The following is a 20663-nucleotide window of genomic DNA, read 5'->3' on the forward strand; positions in this document are numbered from 1 at the left end:
CACCACACTATACAAGATCTTTAAAGCTGCCTTTATAGTGTGGTGTCCTGGCAGAAACAGCAGCCATTGCCTGCTTACTTGAGGAGTTTATCTCAAAGCTATTAAGTATTGCTTTGAAGCTGACCGTGCTCAAGCATGAGCTACAAAAATATTGTAGCATGAAGAGTAAGTTCTTGCAGTAAAGCTATTGCCAGTAAAACAGTCCATTGTTAAGTGGTTTATTGTGCAAAACTGTATCTAATGCATGATCTTGTTGCAATCCATGTCTTTTAAAGGTTTCGCTGATATTCCTTCAGGACCTCATTGCCCTCATGTGCTTCGCAGAGGCCTCTTGGGAACTACAGTCATCTGTAATAAGCAGAGGAGTAGTATGCAGAAGAGTAATAAAGCAAGTGCTTCTACAAAACCTGCATATGACAGTTCTATCTTGTAGATCTGTGGAGTCTACAAACCAGAATGCAGATGGTAAGTCCTTTTCATTTTTGGTGTTCTATCCATATAGGTCTGGCAAGAAAGGCTACTAACTCATCTGGAAAGAGGCATGGTTGGGTAGAAAATTGTTAACATAAACAGTGGGCTGATTTAACCTTTAATTTTTATCTTCACTTGTAATTTGGCAGAAAAAAATAGTTAAAATGTTTTGATCTTCAAATATGACATGTTTGAAGATGTTACTTATGTGCTTGATTTGGAAAATACATTTTTTGTCCAGAGTTTGATTTATGATTCTGTCATCACCATAGTAAAAGGCGATTTTGACTTTAAGTTGCTATGCCACAGCATAACATACTTTCTTTGCACATTTCCTGTACTTCTCCCAAAGGTATAGGATATTTCTGTATTTTCATTGTGAAATATATTTTGCATTGGGTATTGCATTACTTGCATGACAGGTTCAAGTATTGGAGGATCAACCTTTTCACGTCTAGTAGAACCAGTACTCTCAGATGTGACTGTTCACCCATAGGAAACATAGCGTAATCATTGCCCGTGTCCCTGCACATCTGGAAAGTGCCTTTATGGAAACCAAAGTAAAGTTCCATTACTAACCTCTGTCACTTGTCTTGTACTCAGTAGGGATGCAACCATTTCATATACCCCTAATAAGTAATTTCTTAATGTGGTCTGAGGTTTTGCCAGACAGACTATACCATCAAATAGTGCAAACAACTTAAATTCACTTTATTATGAAAAGCAACAGTTTTATAAAATTTCAGTTGTTTCTATTGTTTTATATAATTTCATATGGAACAAACGAAATACCAAAAAAAAGGAAACAAACGAGCGAACAAAGCTCCAGTCCACCAAGAACACAAGCCCAAAAGTTCCTTAACGCGTTTTTATTATTTTGCACAAGTAAAAAGCAGCGTTTTCACCACAAACACAGTGTGGCTTCTTAAGAGGAGTTTTTTTAAAAGAATACAAAAAGTACCTCCCTTTTTATAGGAGTTGCTAATTACTTAATTAGTAAGCTTAATTAAAAAAGTTTAGTTAAAAAGACAGACACAATAACCTCGCCTGCTGTTACATTTACCCTTAAAGTTGCATTCAAAGTGCAATAAACAGTTGTTTTGCACATCAAAAGCATATGTTATGCACTCTAAACGTAATAAAACATGTAAATAATCTAAAACAAAAAATATATAATGACAATATATCAAAAAAATATATAATATAACAAATAAAAATTATGTAAATTTTTCTAAAGGGACAACACAGTTCACTCTAGCTAACTTCAGACAATAAAACCCCTTTTGTGATGCAATAAAGGAATTCAAATAACTAAAAATTAGGAATTACAAAAATCTAACTGCACAGACTTACTCTGCCTAGAATGCAATCTTATAATGTATCTGAATAACTAGTTCATATACATTGAAAATACTTAAAAATAGAAAATGTAAATACTGACTATACACAAAATAATTTATATTAAAGGCTTTTTTGTGTAAAAACGGGCAGTACTGACAATACTAGAAGCTGGCAAGCCAAATAGGTAAGTATTCATTAAGAGACATTTTCAATTTACTGAATGTCATCTCAGGTATGCTTTATACTTTAACACTGGGGCTATATTACAACTTTCATTTAGCCCCGGTGTATTAAAAGAGTCTAATTTTAGCTGCCACAACAATTCACGTATTTCAAGTAAAATAGAAGTAGGACCACCCCTAATAGAGGGAGCCACATGGTCAATGCCAATAAACGAAAATGCATGGCCCGGGTTATTAAATACATGCTTAGCCAGTGCATTTTCACATTTGTTATTTTTGATTGCATAATGGTGCTGGTATATGCGCTCCTTAAACTTTCTATCCGTCTTACCGACGTAGAAAGCAGGACAGCATGTGCAAAAGGCCAGGTAGATTATAGATTTCGTATTACAACAAATCCTACACTTAATAAAATATTTCCTATCTGAAACCTCAAATGAGGTACCTGACTTGATGAGATTACACCAATTGCACATACCACAAGGGAATGACCCCTTAATCCTATTAAAGGAGTCACCTAAAGAAACGCATTGTAATAAGTCCTTCATATTCCTCCCTCTCCTGAAAACAACACGGGTTTTACCCCTAATTTGTCAGACAACAACGCATGTGTAGAAATAAAATACCAATTCTTCATTAGAATGCCCAAAATAGCATCAGAATTTATGTTGTATGTCATGACAAAACTACACCCAAATTCCTGTGGTGTATTTTCAGAAACAAAACTTGTGGCACAAAAAAGTGACATAGATGGAATGTCACTAGCTGTATGCTCAGGGACTGCTTCAACTATGGGTAATACTGGAAGAAGGGGTTCGTATAAACCTTCCCTTCTCTTAGTGGACACCTCATTAATAAGATCATCCACTAACCCTGATGGATACCTGCAATGTAAAAAATACACCTTCAAGCTAGTCACTTCGGACTGGAAATCACACACCTCACTGCACATTCTTGCCGCCCTCACTAGTTGGCCTTTCACGATGGCTCTTTTTTGTTTTAATGGGTTTGTTATATTATATATTTTTTTGATATATTGTCATTATATATTTTTTGTTTTAGATTATTTACATGTTTTATTACGTTTTGAGTGCATAACATATGCTTTTGATGTGCAAAACAACTGTTTATTGCACTTTGAATGCAACTTTAAGGGTAAATGTAACAGCAGGCAAGGTTATTGTGTCTGTCTTTTTAACTAAACTTTTTTAATTAAGCTTACTAATTAAGTAATTAGCAACTCCTATAAAAAGGGAGGTACTTTTTGTATTCCTTTAAAAAACTCCTCTGAAGAAGCCACACTGTGTTTGTGGCGAAAATGCTGCTTTTTACTTGTGCAAAATAATAAAAATGCGTTAAGGAACTTTTGGGCTTGTGTTCTTGGGGGACTGGAGCTTTGTTCGCTCGTTTATATAATTTCATGTTATTTCTAAAACAGTATCCAGAGCTTTCTGCAATATTAGAGAAATGTTAGAAAATATTTTCCTCCTCAAAATTATCAGTACATTTGACAGTTTACTTGTTTAACAAGACACAACAACCTGTATCAGGACTACTGGAATAAGAGTGCAGGTAGTAGCTTTGTCAATCACTTAACCTTGTGACCTTCAGGTGAGCATAGGTTTGTCCATCCTGGAGCTAGGGTTTGGGAGAGTTTTGTCTCATCCTCTATCCTGGCAAGGACTCTCAGAAGCCTTGCTGTCAGGGATGGATAAAAACAATGAATCTTGCCCTCTCTATATTTTCCTTCTTAAGAGACTTCTTCCTTGGAGAGGCACTTTGGCTGACAAATCAGCATTGGAAGTACCATCCATCCCCTTTGCCTTGCCCCATAAAATTATGAATGAGTACCTAAGCAACAAAAGAAAGAGGTGCCATGGATCATCTTGTCTACAGAACCTGTCCTAAAATATCTTGTTTTTGTTACCTGAATGCGCAAGACTACTGCTGCTTCTGCTGCCAGTAAGGTGAAAGATCCTTTACAAAAGCTCCCTAGCAGACCGAGATTTTGACTAAACATCTTAGATCAGAATCCTAATTGATTTCTTCAGGCGCACACATAGGATATAAGCGAGCTCATGATAGTTCCCACCTTATTCATAAGGTATGAGGTGGTATGAGGTGGAAGCCTTTGTACAGGATCAGAAAGAGGGTGTTTTTTCATGTTATGTCAAAGTTTGTCCCTCAGCTGTTTGTCTTGTCTCAGATGGTGGAGATATTCAGTTCTTCCTGTTTCTGGGATTGAGGAATAAAAGGCTTAACCATGGCTTCTACAGTGGAATTTCACAAGGCCCATTTCAGTTATGATTGTTTTCATGCTTTGGTAGGGCAGTAAGCTTGTGCATGTACTTGTATGTCACATGGTTGAAGCTGTCCTCCTTTATGGAAGAACATAGACATGGCCATTCTGGATAACAGGAATAGGTCCATTTTGATCACACCTCCCACTCTTCATTTGACATTCTCCAAAAGAGATAACACGCACTAACCTCTCTAGAAGGTGCTTGACACCACCCTTTACCTATTCTGCCTTTTTTTTTCCCTTTAAATTTCTCCAAATCTTTTGGGTTTCTAATACCATGATGGGAATGGACCCCATTCCGAAGTCAAAGTACGATAAAAGTTTATGAAATTAGTATTATTTCAGTCTTTGTCAGCCAGAAGTGCTCTTTGCAGCACCCGCAATGTGCCCAGTAACTGCTCCTTCTGCAGTTCGTACAGGATTACATGTATTGGTAACGTATCTAAATATGATTGTAGAGCCTTTTTTATAAGACCCTTTGCTCCTACTACTATTGGAACTGTTTGGGTATCTTTCTTCCACATTGCTCTTATTTCTGCCTGCAAATCCTGATATTTTATGATTATCTCTGTCTGTACGCAAGACACTGTAGTTAGTGGGTGTGGTGATTCAGTGATCAATGCTACTTTTGTTTTCTTTTTATGGACCCACTATATCCATTTTTCTAGCATCTGTCTTTTGAACTATTGGTAATGGGTGATCCCATGTGATGTACACTTCATCATTTTCTATGATGCTTTGTGGCTCATGTTTCCAGTGTTTTTCAGCCACTTCAATACAATAATGTTTGCACAATCCCCAGTGCAACAGTCATGCCACATTATTATGCATTTCAGTATACAGTCCTTCTGCCATTAGTATGTCACAACCAGCAATGAGGTAGGAGACTGTTTCCAATTCTGTTTTACAAAACCTACATTTGTCTGTTTCTCCCACATGTTCAATGGACTTTGTAAACCAGAGTGTAAATAAGCTACTATCTTGGGCTGCCAATATTAATCTTTCATCTCTTGGTTTGAATTTGCCTCTCCTTAACCATTCCTGTGTTTGATCCTGATCAACATGAGGTTCTTCCAGAAGTTTTCTATACTTGAAACTATATGCCTTTTCCACATTTCTTGCCTTGTCATCTGGTCCTTCACCTTATATCCTTTCTTTTGTTTTTTTGCACATTCAGTTGCTACCTGATTTTTATCTACTTCTGGTTTGATTTCCATGCTTGCTTGCTTTTGCTAGATTAAGCAGAGAAGTCATCTTAGATTTATTCTCCTCATGTCTCAAAACTTTCAGTATGTTTGGGTCTTGTGGGGTCAGCAGATGTGTGCAGTCCCACTGTTGCCAATCAATATGTAATCAATTTCAAGGAGGCCCATCCCTCCTTCGGAATGGGGAATTTATAATTTTGGTATGCACTGATTTTTATAAATCATTTGGTGAGCATGAAGCTTCCTTCTTGTTTTCCTGTCTAATCTATCCAACACATTTTGGGACCAGTCAGTCACTCTAAAACTGTAAGTTAGGACAGGAAGACCAAATTGGTTTATAGCTTGAATTTTGTTCCTAAATGTCAACACTGTTTTCAAGATTAATTTAAGTTTTCTAAAATATTTCTTACCAAGTTTTATTTGCATTTGTTCATGTTTTAATGTTGATCCTTCATCAGTTCCCAAATAGTTATACACTCTGTCTTGCTCAAGTTCTTTTATATCACACTCTTGTCCCAAACTCGTTTTCTTGCTGCTGCGGTTTTCCTGCTTTAAAGGTTGCATTTGCACATTTATCAAGACCGAAAGCCATTCTTATACCATTTGAAAAAGTTTTGACAACTTGCAGTTGTGCTTTCAGTTCATCATCTGATAAGCTATGCAGTGTTAAATCATCGACAAAAGAAGATGAGAAGCCTTTACACTTTGTTTTCTAGGAGCCAAGTTATAGCCATGGCATAAGGTGTTAAGGGAAAGAGAATAGTAGCGGTGACAGAGTCACCCTGGAATATCCCCCTTTGAATTTTTATCCCTGGGATAATAATTTTCTCCTTTATCCTGGCTGAATTGCAAAGTGGTCTGCCACTGTCTCATGGCCATTGTAATGTAGTCAATCAATGTAGAGTGCATCTTGTATATACTTAAGCACTCCCTTTATCCATGAAAATGGGATACTATCAAATGCTTTTTTGTAGTCAATCCATGCCATACTTAAGATTCTTCCCCTTTTTACAGTTCTCCACTATAACTTTATATCTGAAGTAGTTAACTTCATTTGGGCATCAACCTATGGGTCTTTGGAGCCATATCGGATCCGAGCCGGCAGTTTCCAACAGCTGAGATTCGAGCTCCAAGCTCCTCCCCCCTACCCATAATCCCCTGCCATCCCTACCTGACCTCAGATCTAGTTTGCCGCGGTTGAAGCTAGCAGCTTGATCCTTGAGTTCCGGGTGTCGGTTGTTTCTTAGCAAGACTTTGTGAGAAAATTTAATCTTTTTCTTTTACTTTCCTGTCAGAAAAAGTGTGTTTGTGAGTGTTTAGCATCCCCTCATAGTTTTTCTCTCTACAAATTTTAATTTAGCTTATCCCCCACCCCCCCCTGTGAGAGCGTTAGGGTGTGTGTCTGTGTGTGATTGGGGCCTAGTGTGTGTGTCCTTTTCTTAGTATAATGTCTGAGGCCCCAAAGACATTTTTTTCTAAATGTACCGAGTGTGGCCATAAGCTATCCCCAGCAGATGGCCACACTCGGTGCGTGTTGTGCCTTGGGGTTGAACACCTCTCCTCTGGCTGCACTATTTGTGCGGCGTTCAACCCCAGGGCACTTAAGGACCGGAGGTCGAAGTTGATTCTGGCGGGACTTCTGCCCCCGGACTCGGCTCTCACCTCCGGTCCCCCCATGGTGCCTGCAGCAGCTGCGACAGTATCCACGACTGCTTCCCTTCCCCTGACCCCGGGACTCAACCTCCCACCTTGGGCCAGGAGGATAGGGAAGCCAGAAAAGAGAAGCGCAGGGAGAAGCACCACAAGCAGCGGGCCGAAGCCTCTACATCGGCCCCGCCAGCTAAGCGGGCTTCTCCCTCCAAGACCTCCGAGCCTTCTCCTTCTCGGCTCCGGTCACCTTGCTTCTCACCGGGACCAGAGGAGGAGGAAGCCCGGTCTCCCTCGAGGTCATCGAGGCGGCACTCCCGTCCCGCCTCGGTGGCCTCGTCCAGGTCCACCAAAAGCTTAACGGATGCAGATTTGAACTGGATGATAAGATTCCTCCAGGCCCAACTGCAGATGGGAGTGCTCCTGCCTTCTCCTCCGGGGGGAGCTCAACCCCCTTTTTTGCCCCGATAGCTCCTTCTCCAACCCGCTTCCCGGGTTTGGAGTCCTTGGAGCAGAATGGCATTGGAGCCGGGGGTGTGTCGGCACCGATAGTATCGGGTACTTAGGCGCCAACAACGCCCTAGAGTCTGTTGGGTCCCTTTTCCGCGGATCCGAGCTCTCAGAGCCGAGAGCTGAGCTTCGAATCCGAGAGTGTCAGTGTGCCTTCGGCTCTGTCCAGGTCAGAGCATACTGGCCCGACGGATCCGATAGCGTCAGCGCCGGCCCTGATCCGCTCGTCGGATCCGAGGGAGGGTTTGCTCTCGGATCCCAGAGAGCGCAGCTCTCCTTCGGCTTTCGACATAGTGGAGAGGGCTCTGTCGAGGGATTCCAGGCCCCCAGCCACCGCTATGGCTCCACCCCGCACTCCCTGTCAGTTGGCTCTGACTTCAATCATCCGGCCCCAGGGACAGCCTGCTCTAATGTCCCAGGTAGTTCCCTTGTTGGGACATGATGAGCCTGGTGAGGCCTCCTCGGACAGCCCCCCCGAGGAGGTCCCTCACAAACGCAAGTGCAAAAAGAGGCACTTGGACTCCCCTGAGTCCTTGACAGAGGACACAGATTTGGAGGAAGGGGAAGGCTCCCCAAGATCACCCCCCGAAGACGTCTCCTTTGGAGACATCATGGAGATGCTCATAATAAGGGGAGGGTGGTCCACCCCAAAGCCTACCTTGGACGAATCTGTGTTCCTGGAGGCATTTGAAGCAGGCCCGTCTACCTCTTGGGTATCCCCTCCAGCCGACCCCCTGGTAGACTTGATCACTACCAGGGCATGGAAGGAGCCAGACACTGTGGAGCCCGTCCCGAAGAGACCTGATAGGATACTTAGTCCCCCCTCTGACAGAGTGCACTGGAGTAAGGGATCCCCAGTAGATGCCATGTTGGTGGCGGCAGCCACCAAGAGGGAACTGGCCCAAGAAAGTCCCTCGATCCATCCTCCTAGCAAGGAGTCTCGGGCGATGGACCGCCTTGGGAAGCGAGTCTTCAGTTCACCTATCTTCTCGGTAAGGTCAATGAACTACATGGCACATGTCATACGGCTCCAGCGAGACCTTATTAAAGAGTACGTTGGGTCACCCCCGGAGTCCATGTCGGCGGAGGACAAGCAGGTGTACTCTGCCTGAATGGCCACTCTAAGGTCTATTTCTAATACCGCTATGTGGCTACTATTCCATGCTATGGAAGGAGCCACTAGAGCTAGCGGAGCGGGCGTCGTCATGAGGCGACAGGCGTGGCTCCGCCACTGTGATTTCGCGGAACCCTTTAAGGCGTCGTTCGCTAATGCCCCATTCAATGGTTTTGTCCTCTTTGGCAAAACCGTACGCGAAACTTTAGTCCAGAGCGAGAAGGACGGGAAGACATTGTCTGCCATCGGAGTCTGCTGCTCTGCTCCCCAGAGGTCTTTCTCCAAGAACCAAAAGAGACAGAAGATGATGTGGTTCGGGAAGTCGCAACAGTCCCGTGACGCTCCAGACACCCAGTCCTTCTGAGGCAGAGGAGGACAGGGTGGACGCCGCCCTAGGGGCAGAGGGGGTCTGAGGAATTTTGGGTCCAGAGAATCGTTCTCTGATTGGCCCACGCAGCAACCCTGAGGGGTTACCTGACTGCTCCACTCTGGAGGCAGTCGGGGGGCATTTTTTGAGGCACCTGGCAGCTTGGGAGTCCATCACTACAGAACGCTGGGTGCTTCGTATCATATCCAGAGGTTACCAAATCCCGTTTCTTCATCCCCCTCGCAATCCCAGATTCCTCCCTGATGTCCCCCCCCCGATCCGAGGGAGGCCGCAGCTGCGGAAATCCAGCAGCTGCTAGAAAAAAGAGACATTCAGCATGTCCCCCCAGACCAGTTCGGATTGGGCTTTTACTCCAGGTTCTTCTTGGTGCCAAAAAAGACAGGGGACTTTAGGCCAATCCTCGATCTATCCTTCTTGAACCTGTCAGTAACCAAGGAAAAGTTCCGTATGGTCACACTTCAATCCATTCTCCCCCTCTTGCAGGAGAACGACTGGATGTGCTCTATAGACCTCAAGGATGCGTACTACCACATCTTGATGGACAGACGCTCCAGGTGGTTCTCCGTCTAGGAGCCAGTCATTACCAATTCAGGGTCCTTCCCTTTGGTCTCACCTCAGCCCCCAGGGTGTTTACCAAGGTTTTGTCAGTGATAGCGGCCTACCTGAGACTCCAGGGAATTCAGGTCTTCCCCTACCTGGACGACTGGCTCCTGACCGCCCCCACAAGGCATCTACTCTGCACGGCCAGGGACTCTTTCCTCCGTCTAGCTCCCCATCTGGGGATCACAGTCAACGTAGAAAAATCTTCCCTTCTGCCGACACAAATCATAGACTTCATCGGAGCCAGATTGGATACAAGCCGGCTCCTAGCCTTCTTGACTTCGGACCGACTTCAAACCCTGAGACTCCATGTGCGGGCCATTCTTCAATCTCCAGCTCCTTCAGCAGCTCTGGCCGTGAGGGCCCTAGGGTCAATGGCAGCTGCCATCAACCTGCTGCCCATGGCGCGTTTGCACATGAGGGTCCTGCAGTGGACCCTCCAAGTCCAATGGTCATTCCTGCATTACCATCTAAACCATCCCATTCGCCTCAACAGGATTTGCAGGAAGGCCCTCCTGTGGTGGCTCCAGTCCCCGGACCTCCTCAAAGTTTGGCCCTTTGCTATGCTCCATCCCCTAACCACGGTGACCACAGACGCCTCTCACCTTGGATGGGGGGGGCATTGTCTAGGCAGGACAGTCCAAGGCACGTGGGACCACACGGAGACCTCGCTGCATATCATTGTCCTAAAGATGAGGGCGGTGCTGTTGGCGTTGTAAGCACTTCAGAGCCTTCTTCCCATTGGGACTATTGCGGTCCAGACGGACAACATGTCGGTAGTCTGGTATATCAACAAACAAGGGGGAACCAGGCCCTATCCACTTTGATGAGAGGCCATGAGAGTGTGGGAATGGGCGATTTCCACCAACCGCTTTCTCATAGCGACACACATTCCAGGACGGCCCATCATCCTAGCGGACAGACTGAGTCGCACGATTCTCTTGCCGTATGAGTGGTCTCTGAATCCCGAAGTAGCGAAACAGATATTCTCCAAATGGGGTCAACCTTGTTGAAATCTTTTCGCTTCTCCCTCAAACACGAAGTGCAACGACTACTTCGCTCTAATTCCCCCACCCGGGGAATCCTCCCGAGATGCTCTGGTACATGCTTGGCCGCCCGGTCTCCTCTATGCTTACCCTCCTCTTCCTCTAATGCTGAAGTTCTTACAGAAAGCCAGACGGCTGGGGAGCAGAATAATCCTCATTGCCCCATTCTGACCTAGTCAGGCTTGGTTCCCTTATTTACGGTCTCATCTAGTGAATCCTCTCTGGATTCTGGATCCCATCCCGGATCTGATCTCACACCCGTTAGACCTTCCGATCCTGAATCTGGACAATCTGAAGCTCACGGCTTGGTTGTTCCAGTTCCACTTCTAGCTAGGACTCCTGGTATCTCTTCCCCAGTCAAAGCTAGCTTAGTGGCGGCCTACAAGCCGTCTACTAGAAGGCTTTATGATAGCAAATGGAAACGGTTCTCTGTTTGGGCAGAGCAACAAAACTTAGACCCCTTTACGACTCCGTTGCCTGCGGTGTTAGACTTTTTGTCAGGACTTTTTGACCAAGGAGCCAGCTCTTCCACGGTCAGAGTTCAGCTGGCAGCAATTTCACATTATCATGTGGGGAGTGACCTAGGCCCTTTGATCTCAACCAGATTGTGTAAGGCCTTTTTGAAGGGTACCCTCCTACTAAGACCCCCGGTGAAGGATGTTGTCCCTCCTTGGGATTTAGCGCTCGTACTCCAGGCTTTGACAGCTCTTCCCTTTGAGCCTGCAGCTTCAGTGGATCTTAAACTATTATCCTGGAAAACAGCCTTTCTCGTCGCTATTACTTCGGCCAGAAGGGTTTCTGAACTTCAAGCCCTTTCCGCCAAGCCACCATATTTGACCTTTCATAAAGACAGAGATCCCTCAGGACCAATTCCTCTTTTCTTCCTAAGATTGCTTCCGAATCAAATATCAATCAGACTATTAATTTACCTGTCTTTTTTCCCAATTACCAAAACAAAGGCGAATACAAGTTGCACTTGTTGGATGTTCATAGACAACTACGTTTCTACTTGCACAGAACAGTTGGTCATAGGCAATCAGACCAGCTGTTTATTTCATTGCTAAATCTAATTTTGGGAAATCAGTTTCAAAAGTCACACTGTCCAGGTGGACTTCACAGTGTATTCTACTGGCATATGAAAGTTCTGGCCGGCCCGCACTCCAAGGAGTCCACGCCCATTCTACTAGGTCAATTTCCACCTCTGCTGCCTTTCGTTCTAGAGTCTCATTGGATGAAATTTGTTTGGCAGCCACTTGGGCTTCATCTCATACCTTTATAAATCATTATAAGTTGGATCTGGTCTCCAGAGGGAGAGCATCCTTTGGCTCTGCAGTGCTCCGGAACATCCTTCCATAAGGACCTCCCAAGATTTAGGTAGCTGGGGACTCTTAGGTTGATGCCCAAATGAAGTTAACTACTTCAGATTAAGAAGTTATGTACTCACCATAACGTTCCATCTGAGTAGGTAAATTTCATTTGGCAGCAACCGTCCCCGCCTCCTTCCTCCTGACCGTTGGATGTTTATATTACTCTGTCATCTGATTGTATCTAGGTCAGATCATAGACTGGCTATTTGGTGCAGGTCTTGCATTAGGCAAACTCGATCTGAGGTCAGGTAGGGATGGCAGGGGATTATGAATAGGGGGAGGAGCTTGGAGCTCGGATCTCAGCTGTTGGAAACTGCCGGCTCGGATCCGATATGGATCCGAAGACCCATAGGTTGCTGCCAAATGACGTTTACCTACTCAGATGGAACGTTATGGTGAGTACATAACTTCTTATTAACAACAGATGATCCTTTGTTCCATTTGACATTCTTTATTGCCCTTTTGTTCTAGTGCCATTACTGAGTTTTCTTCTAACAGATACACTTCTTGTCTTAATTGCTTTATAGTTTTTCTCTGTTCGATACTTCCATGATGGTATTCGATTTCTCCCCTTCCTTTCCCTTACTGCCCTGTGTTCTTGTGGTAGAATTTTATCTGTTATTAATTTATCTGCACAGTAATATATCCTGTTTACTTCTGTTATATCGCATGGATCTCTATGGACAGTCCTAATTACTGTGTTCATTTGTTTTATCAGACTTCTGACTTTTGGGGTTTTATTGACCTTCTGCAGTCCATTTCTTTAATTGATCTTAATATATCTATTCATCTTTAAGTCAAGCAACTCTTCTCTTAGCTCATTTTCTTATAAACTGAGGGCACATTCAGTAAAAGCTGTCAAATTATGGAGGAGGAGGAGGAAGCCCCCTAGCAGAATGTGGAAGACTACCAGGAGGCAGTTACTATTGATCCTTCTACCATACTGGCCGAGTCATGCAGGAAGTTCTGTCTGCCAGCGCTACAGCTGCAGTCTTGTCTGCTATTCATGACTGCCCATGATAGGCTAGCTCCCCGGTTTTATCTCCACTTGGAGAACCATAACCAAGAACTTGTGGGTTCTTGGCGTAATCAAGGATGGCTTTTCCCAAGAAAGAACTCCATTCATCTGTCCAGTTGGTGTGGGGCATAGTTCTCATATTTGGTGGGGGGGCATGAGTTTTTTTCATATAAATACATTAGTGTATTGACAGGCAGGAGAGGTGTCATGGGCAGAAATGCACATGTGTGCATGCTTAGATTGCATACTTCATTGCAGTCTCACCCCTTGGGGTATTATAGGGTGATAAAATTCCCCTGTGGGTAGGAGTGAATGACACAATGTCCAAATGACCATCTCCTCACCCACCCTGCTGTTTTAGTTGTGCTACTAGGTTGACAGCCCAACCCCACTCCATGTGAATGACCAATCTAGAGGGTGGATGCTGAGAGGTATGAAGTGGCACTGACCAGTAGCAGCTGGTCGTCTTGACCAAGGGGACCCAAAAAAAATAAAGAAAACCATTCAGTGATCAATTAATTTCCCCAGAAGTTATGGGAACTGTAGGGACACTTCCTCCTTGAGAAAGAGGCAGATGATTCTAATACAGCCTATTTTAGTTCTGCAGGAGACTAGGGATTTTCCCTCCCATTTTGGATATCAGCAACATCAAAGATCACATCTGTTACATCAAGTTTCAAATAGAAACTCCTCAGGGTTTAAGCCCTTGTTGTCCTAGGGGGACAGAATAGTGACATGTAATACAATAAATGCTTTTGGCACACAAGTGCTGGCCCATATAGGAGTTTTTCACTTCTTGCTTGTTAGTCACTGCTTTCAAAATGAAGTACTGCTATTTGGTGCATCTTCTGCACCCTTGTAGTTTTATGAGGTGCAAGCCTTTCTGGGAAAGGCCTTGCAGAAGGACCTCCATGTGTTCCCGTACTTGAATGACTTTTTCCTGGTGGCCTGTTGAGGAACTGTCTTGTAACATTCCTGAACTGATTATTGTGGCAGGTCTGGGAAGTCTCCATTAAATAGGAAGAGTCGTGCCTTAGGTTGACTTAGAAGATTGTTTTTGCTGGCCAGTGCCTATCAGCCATTTTTGCCTGCAGAAAGGGCTTTGGAAGGTCATGTTTTTGGCATCCTGGCTGATGACACAGCAAAAGTTCAAGGCTTGGACACGCCTATATTTTCTGTACTTGATAGCATCCACATTTTTTTTGCATTTCTGTTTGCATGCTTGACAGTGGAGGTATTACCGTGGACAGAGAATTTCCAGCAACTACGTAGTTGCCTTTTTTTCTTATGGATTTTCTTGTGATATCAGACCTTTTTCTTCCAGATTGGAATGGTGGACTGCCTCCACAAATCTCACTGTGAGCTTTTTCTTCCTGCATCAAAATTTGTCACAAGTCATAATGACACTTAAGAAGTTTTTAGTTGGTTGTGAACCCCACTTCAGCTTGTCAGTGGTCCAAGTGGAGAAGACTGTCAGGAGAGAGGAAGCACCAGATAAATCAGCTGGAACTTTGGGTGGTATTTTTTGCCCCGAAATCTCTGAAAGATTGAGAATGGAGCCCCTCCTGTTCCCATCACTCAGCTAGTCTGTGATGTGGTATTTGAACAAGTAAGGCAGCATTCATCCATAATTTCCTGTACAAGGAGGATGCATGTCTGACACCTGGACCATTGACAAGGAATCCCCATAGCATTTCACAGCCAAAGGGTGTGAGTATAGACTTTCCTGAGCTGAAGTTGCAATCTTGTTTAGGAACTGAGCTGAGGATTCAGAGATCCTATCTGGTCAGGGTCTTACAGGAGTTGGGCAGCCTAGAGATTGGCTAGTGTATCCTTTTCTTTTTACTTTGTTTAGCAGGGCAAGGGGGATGACTGTGGATGGATGGGTGGATGCTTTTTCTGTCCCTTAGCAGGGAAACTTCCTTTACGTCTTTTCTTTGGTAGCTTTGATTCATGTTATCACAAAATTCAGAGTTTAAAAGCTGTGTTCATTTCTACTTTATGGTGACCAAGAAGCTTGTAGTTTCATGATCATAGTTTCCTAACACTTTTGGAAATTATCCCTGTAGACGCCAAGCAATTACTCCTCCTGTGGTGATGGCTAATTGTTCCTCGGGGACCAGACTCTTCATTTAGATTATCTGTTGCCAAAGGACCTCACAGCACGATGTGACTTAGGCCAGCAGAAAAACTTCTTTTTATCAGATGTTTGCTAGGCGGAAGACATCCTGCATTTAGACAAAGCTGCATCTTGTGCTACCGCATTCAGCCAGTTTCCAGGTGATCTTGACCTAATGTTTCATTATTCCATGGTCATTGTGTACAACCGCCTGTCATGATTTAGTGGAGTGCAGGAACATGGCAAGCACTTAATGTTTAAACAATTCCTTAAAGGAGATTCAAATGTACCCAGTTATGTAGTTATCTTAGTCAGGAAGAACAAAGCAAAGGGAGAAGTAGACTTAAACTTTGGAAAATATTTTATTTAAATAATCCTTATGTCCCCCAAACAATAGCATGATTTTCCATAAAGTTTAGTTACAACCTTCTGGAAATATTTTGTTTTACTTTGAAATGTACCAAACTTCATTTCTAACAATTTATTAAGTTGTGATATTAAATAGCAATAAGCATCTTATAAATGACAGGGAACAGAAGTCATTTGGTCAGTATATATGTGGTTCAGTTTCAGTAGTGCACCATTTAATTAGTCCCAGAGAGCTTCCAAAGCTTTATAAGGTAGACTATCAATAAAATGTGTTTATGAATAGTTGAACGTGTAAGGGACATTCACAACATACCTCCTAGAAGTTCAGAGTACAGATATTTCAGTATTGCACAATGCTAATTCTAATAGTCTGGGCTTTTTTGGTATATCAGAGTTAAAGACCATCCTTAATAGCACAGCTGAAGACCTTTTTACAAAGAAAGTAAACTAGGTACATTTTATTTAAAATACAGTATAATGTTTCCAGAAGGTCATAATAAATGTTTATGGAAGTGCGTGTTTCCATAAAATTTATTATGACCTTCTGGTAACATTTTAGTGTACTTTAAATAAAATTCTCATAGTTTCCTTTCTTTTTCTTGTCTATGGTTTATATAAAAACCAAAAGAAAATGTAGCAAGACTAAACTTTTCATTGTGTGATTCCTTAAACCTCTTGTATTAGAGGCAACATGAGACACATGCAAATGACCCTTTAAGGACATGAGGTGTTTCAGCTGTATGGCAATTCTGAATTTTTTCTTTTAAGTCAATTAATGGACAAATTCAAGCCAATAAAGCCAAACCTCACTACCCGTGGACATGGATGTTTCAGCCTTCTTATGGCGTCATCAGCACAGCATAAGTGGAATGTTTGGCTAACCTTTAGCAACACAGGGTTGTTGTACCCAGCTGATATCCATAATCATTAGGGTGTCTGCAAAATATCCCAAACAACAAATTAAAACAATTGGTAACAAGGTCACACAGAAAAAACAATCAGTAAAAAACAAAAGAAAAATCTATCAAGGCTAGATGTTCCACTGTGTGATTGTTGCCTCTAATACAAGAGGTGTAAGGAATCACAAGAAAGAAAAAGACGGAAGTTGGAGAAGGATAGGTTGGAATATCAAAATGGGAAAGCCTACCCTCAGCCCCCACTTTCTCAACAGTGTGTGCGGGCGGGGATTTCGTAAAACATGAGTATTCACCTAACCAAGATGGCTTTAGTAACAACGATGAACAAGATTTGTTGGACGACAAGATTTCTGACCCCCCTTTAGGGGTACAATCACGGGCCCCAAGGAGGTCAGAGAGACTCAAGGGGAAGAATGAGCAACAACAGCAGAGACAGTCATGGCAGAACTATCGTTGGGGGGCCCTGGAAGAAGAACAAGGGTCACCAGCAGGTATGGAATTAAATAGAAGTATGGACAGTTTTTTTGAGACTGAAAGAGAACATTTATGTCAGGTGGTAACTAATCCAGCAGGGGATTTCAAGGTGTATAATTACAGTGGACAAGTGGTGAATAAGAATTTTGCAGAATTGTTATCAAAAGACATGTCTTTTGTTTTCACAAAAAGATCTAATTTGTCTGAGACTTTGGACTTAAGACTATTTACTAGGAAATTGAACCTGGCTCTGATTTATGGGAATCAAGCTGAGTGTCGGGCAAATTGCCTGAGTGCCTAGTATATTTAACCCCCCCCCCGTATCCACTTTTAAACATCTACAAGAGAATGTGTGACTTAGACCTAAGACATGGCCTGGGTTATAGAAGACAGAGGTCCCCATAACATCCAAGGGATGATTTGCAGACCATTAGGAGTCTAAAATTGCAAGGTATCCAGTTCATGAAACTGGATAAAGGGGGGAGGGATAGTTTTGATGGACAAAATTATTTACACCAGTAAAATGTGTGACATCTTCTTCCTGGATTCATATTCCCAGGAGTCAAAAATGAGGTACACATGGGCCTATAATAGAATTTACTCTACCCTGTTTGACATGTTTATGTAGGGTCATATTCAGAGGGAAGAAAACAAGTAATCTGAAGTAGGGACTTCATTTGTCAGCAACCTGTGGATCTCGGATCCGATACCGGATCAGAGCCGGCAACTTGTTTCAAGCGAATGGATCCGAGCTCCTAGCTCCTCCCCTCACCCATAATCCCCTGCCAACCCTCCATGACCTCAGATGTAGTTTGCCGCGCTTGTGGATAGCTGGATTCCATTGAACTCAACAAGTAAATCGTCAGTTAAGTGTGTTTTTCTGTCAAAATCTCTTCCTTTTTTAAAAAATATAAAGTGTGTAAGAGTTAGGTACCTTGTAGTGTAAAAATATATTTCTTTTACTTAGTTTTTTCCCTCCCTTCGCTGGTCGTTAGTGAGTGTGTGTGTGTTGTGTTTTTGGGGCCTGTGTGTTTGTGTAGCACTAGTATGGCTGAGGCCCTAAAAGCCATTTTTTCTAAATGTACCGAGTGTGGCCATAAGCTCTCCCCGGCTGATGGCCACACTCTGTGCGTTCGGTGCCTTGGGGTTGAACACCTCACCTCAGGCTGTACAATTTGTGCAGCGTTCAACCCCAGGGCACTGAAAGAGCAGAGGTCGAAGCTGGTCTTGGCTGGACTTTTACCCCCAGACTCTGCTCCGGCCTCCGCTGCTCCCGTGGCACTACCACAGGCTGTGGTTGTTGCCACTCCTGCCCCCCTTCCTTCGGGCGGGACTCAAACTCCCGCTAAAGCGCCGGAGGACAGGGAGGCTAGGAGGGAGAAACGGAGGGAGAAGCACCACAAACGGCGGGTCGAGGCCTCCACTTCGGGCCCGCCAGCTAAGCGGGCTTCTCCCTCCACTGCTTCCAGGTCTCCTCCTCCTCGGCTCCGATCCCCTTGTTTCTCCCCAGGGCCCGAGGAGGAGGAGGCCCGATCTCCATCGAGGTCATCAAGGCGGCATTCCAGGCCTGCCTCGGTGACCTCTTCGAGATCTACGTTCAGCATGTCTGATGCAGACTTGGACCGGATGATGCGAAGATTCATCCAGGCCGAGCTGCAGATGGGAGTGCTCTTGCCTCCCCCCACTTCGGGGGGGAGCTCGACACCTTTTTTCCATCCAATTGCTCCTTCTCTGACCTGCTACCCGGGTTCGGTGCGTTCGGAGCCGAGCAGCGTTGGAGCCGGGGGTGGGTCGGTGCCGACAGTACTTGGTACTTCGGATCCGACCCTGCCCTCGAGCCTGTCGGATCCGACCTCTCGGAGCCGTGGCCCAAGCTTCGGGTCCGAGGGATTCAGTGTGCCTTCGGCTCCGTCCAGGTCGGAGCGCACTGGTCCTTCACATCCGATGGTCTCGGTGCCGGTTCCGATCCCTTCATCGGATCCGAGTGGGAGCCGACTCTCGGAGCCCAGAGAGAGTGGTTCCCCCTCGGCCTTTGATGTAGTGGAGAGGGTTCTGTTGAGAGCATCCGGACCCCCGGCCCTTGTCTCAGCTCCACAATGCACTCCCTCTCTGCTGGGCCAGGCTTCCATCACCCAGCCAAAGGGACAGCCTGCTTCAATGTCCCAGGTAGTTCCATTGGAACAGGATGTTGCCGGCGAGGCCTCCTCGGACAGCCCCCCCGAGGAAGTGCCCCGCAAGCGTAAGTGCAAGAGGAGGCACGTGGACTCCCCTGAGTCCTTAACTGAGGACACGGACTTGGATGAAGGGGAAGGCTCCCCAAGATCACCCCCTGAGGATGTCTCTTTTGGAGATATCATGGAGATGCTGAGGATCAGAGGTGGGTGGTCTGCCCCCAAGTCTTCCTCCGACGAGTCCGTGTTTCTGGAGGTATTCGAAGCAGGCCCGTCTACCTCTTGGGTGTCCCCTCCAGCCGACCCCTTGGTGGACCTTATTACCACCAGGGCGTGGAAGGATCCGGACACCGTGGAGCCAATACCCAAACACCCGGACAGGATACTAAGCCGCCCCTCAGACTGATCACACTGGAGCAGTGGTCCCCCCCCGTAGATGCCATGTTGACGGCGGCAGCCACGAAGAGGGAACTAGCTCAGGAGAGCCCCTCAGTCCATCCACCGAGGAAGGAGTCCTGCTCGATGGACCGCTTAGGGAAGCGAGTTTTTAGTTCAGCGACCTTCTCGGTCAGATCTCTGAACTATATGGCACATGTGATCAGGATGCAGCGGGATCTTATCAAAGAATACGCTGCCTCCCCCCCTGAGTCCATGTCGGCGGAGGACAAACAATTGTACTCCACCCGAATGGCCACTCTGAGATCCATTTCAAATACCTCTATGCGGCTATTGTCCCATGCCACCGAGGGAGCCGCTAGGGCTAGCGGAGCGGGCCTGGTCATGAGATGTCAGGCCTGGCTCCGTCATTGTGACTTTGCGGAGCCCTTTAAAGCATCTTTTGCGAACACCTCTTTCGATGGTTCTGCCCAGTTTGGCAAAACAGTTTGCGAGACACTTGTCCAGAGCAAGAAGGACGGGAAGATGTCTGCCTTCTGAGTCCGCTTCTCTGTGCCCCAGCAGTCCTTTTCAAAGAACCAAAAGGGTCAGAAGAAGATGTGGTTCCAGAAATCGCAACATTCCCAACCCGCTCCGGACAACCAGTCCTTCCGTGGCAGAGGAGGACAGGGAGGACGCCGCCCCAGGGGCAGAGGGGCTCCAAGAAACTTTGGGTCCAGAGAACCTTTCTCTGACCGGCCCACGCAGCAGCCCTGAAGGGTTGTCCGACTGCTCCACTCTGGAGGCAGTCGGGGGCGCTTCTCGGAGCACCTAGCGGCATGGGAGTCCATCACGACAGACCGCTGGGTGCTTCGAATTATATCCAGAGGGTACAAAATACCATTACTTCATGTCCCCAAATTCAAGAACCTCCCCGATGTACCACCCGATCAGAGGAAGGCTGCAGTCGCAGAAATTCAGCAGCTGCTAAGAAAAAGAGCCATCCAGCCCGTCCCCCAAGACCAGCTTGGATTAGGGTTCTACTCC

General features: G+C 45.2%; 1 protein-coding gene across 1 annotated transcript in view; it reads left to right on the forward strand.

Annotated features, from left to right (window-relative positions):
- The window catches only part of LOC122805297 (centromere protein F-like), a 670336-nt gene that overhangs the window by 529432 nt on the left and 120241 nt on the right, over positions 1 to 20663 (forward strand). The window contains exon 10 of the mRNA XM_044075385.1: positions 276 to 465. Coding sequence (XP_043931320.1) covers positions 276 to 433 — 158 coding nt within the window. The 3' untranslated portion in view covers positions 434 to 465. The remainder of the gene's footprint in view (positions 1 to 275; positions 466 to 20663) is intronic.

The sequence above is a fragment of the Protopterus annectens genome, chromosome 6.part1, assembly GCF_019279795.1.
Source record: "Protopterus annectens isolate FY-2018-M chromosome 6.part1, PAN1.0, whole genome shotgun sequence".
NCBI classification, from domain to species: Eukaryota; Metazoa; Chordata; order Ceratodontiformes; family Protopteridae; genus Protopterus; species Protopterus annectens.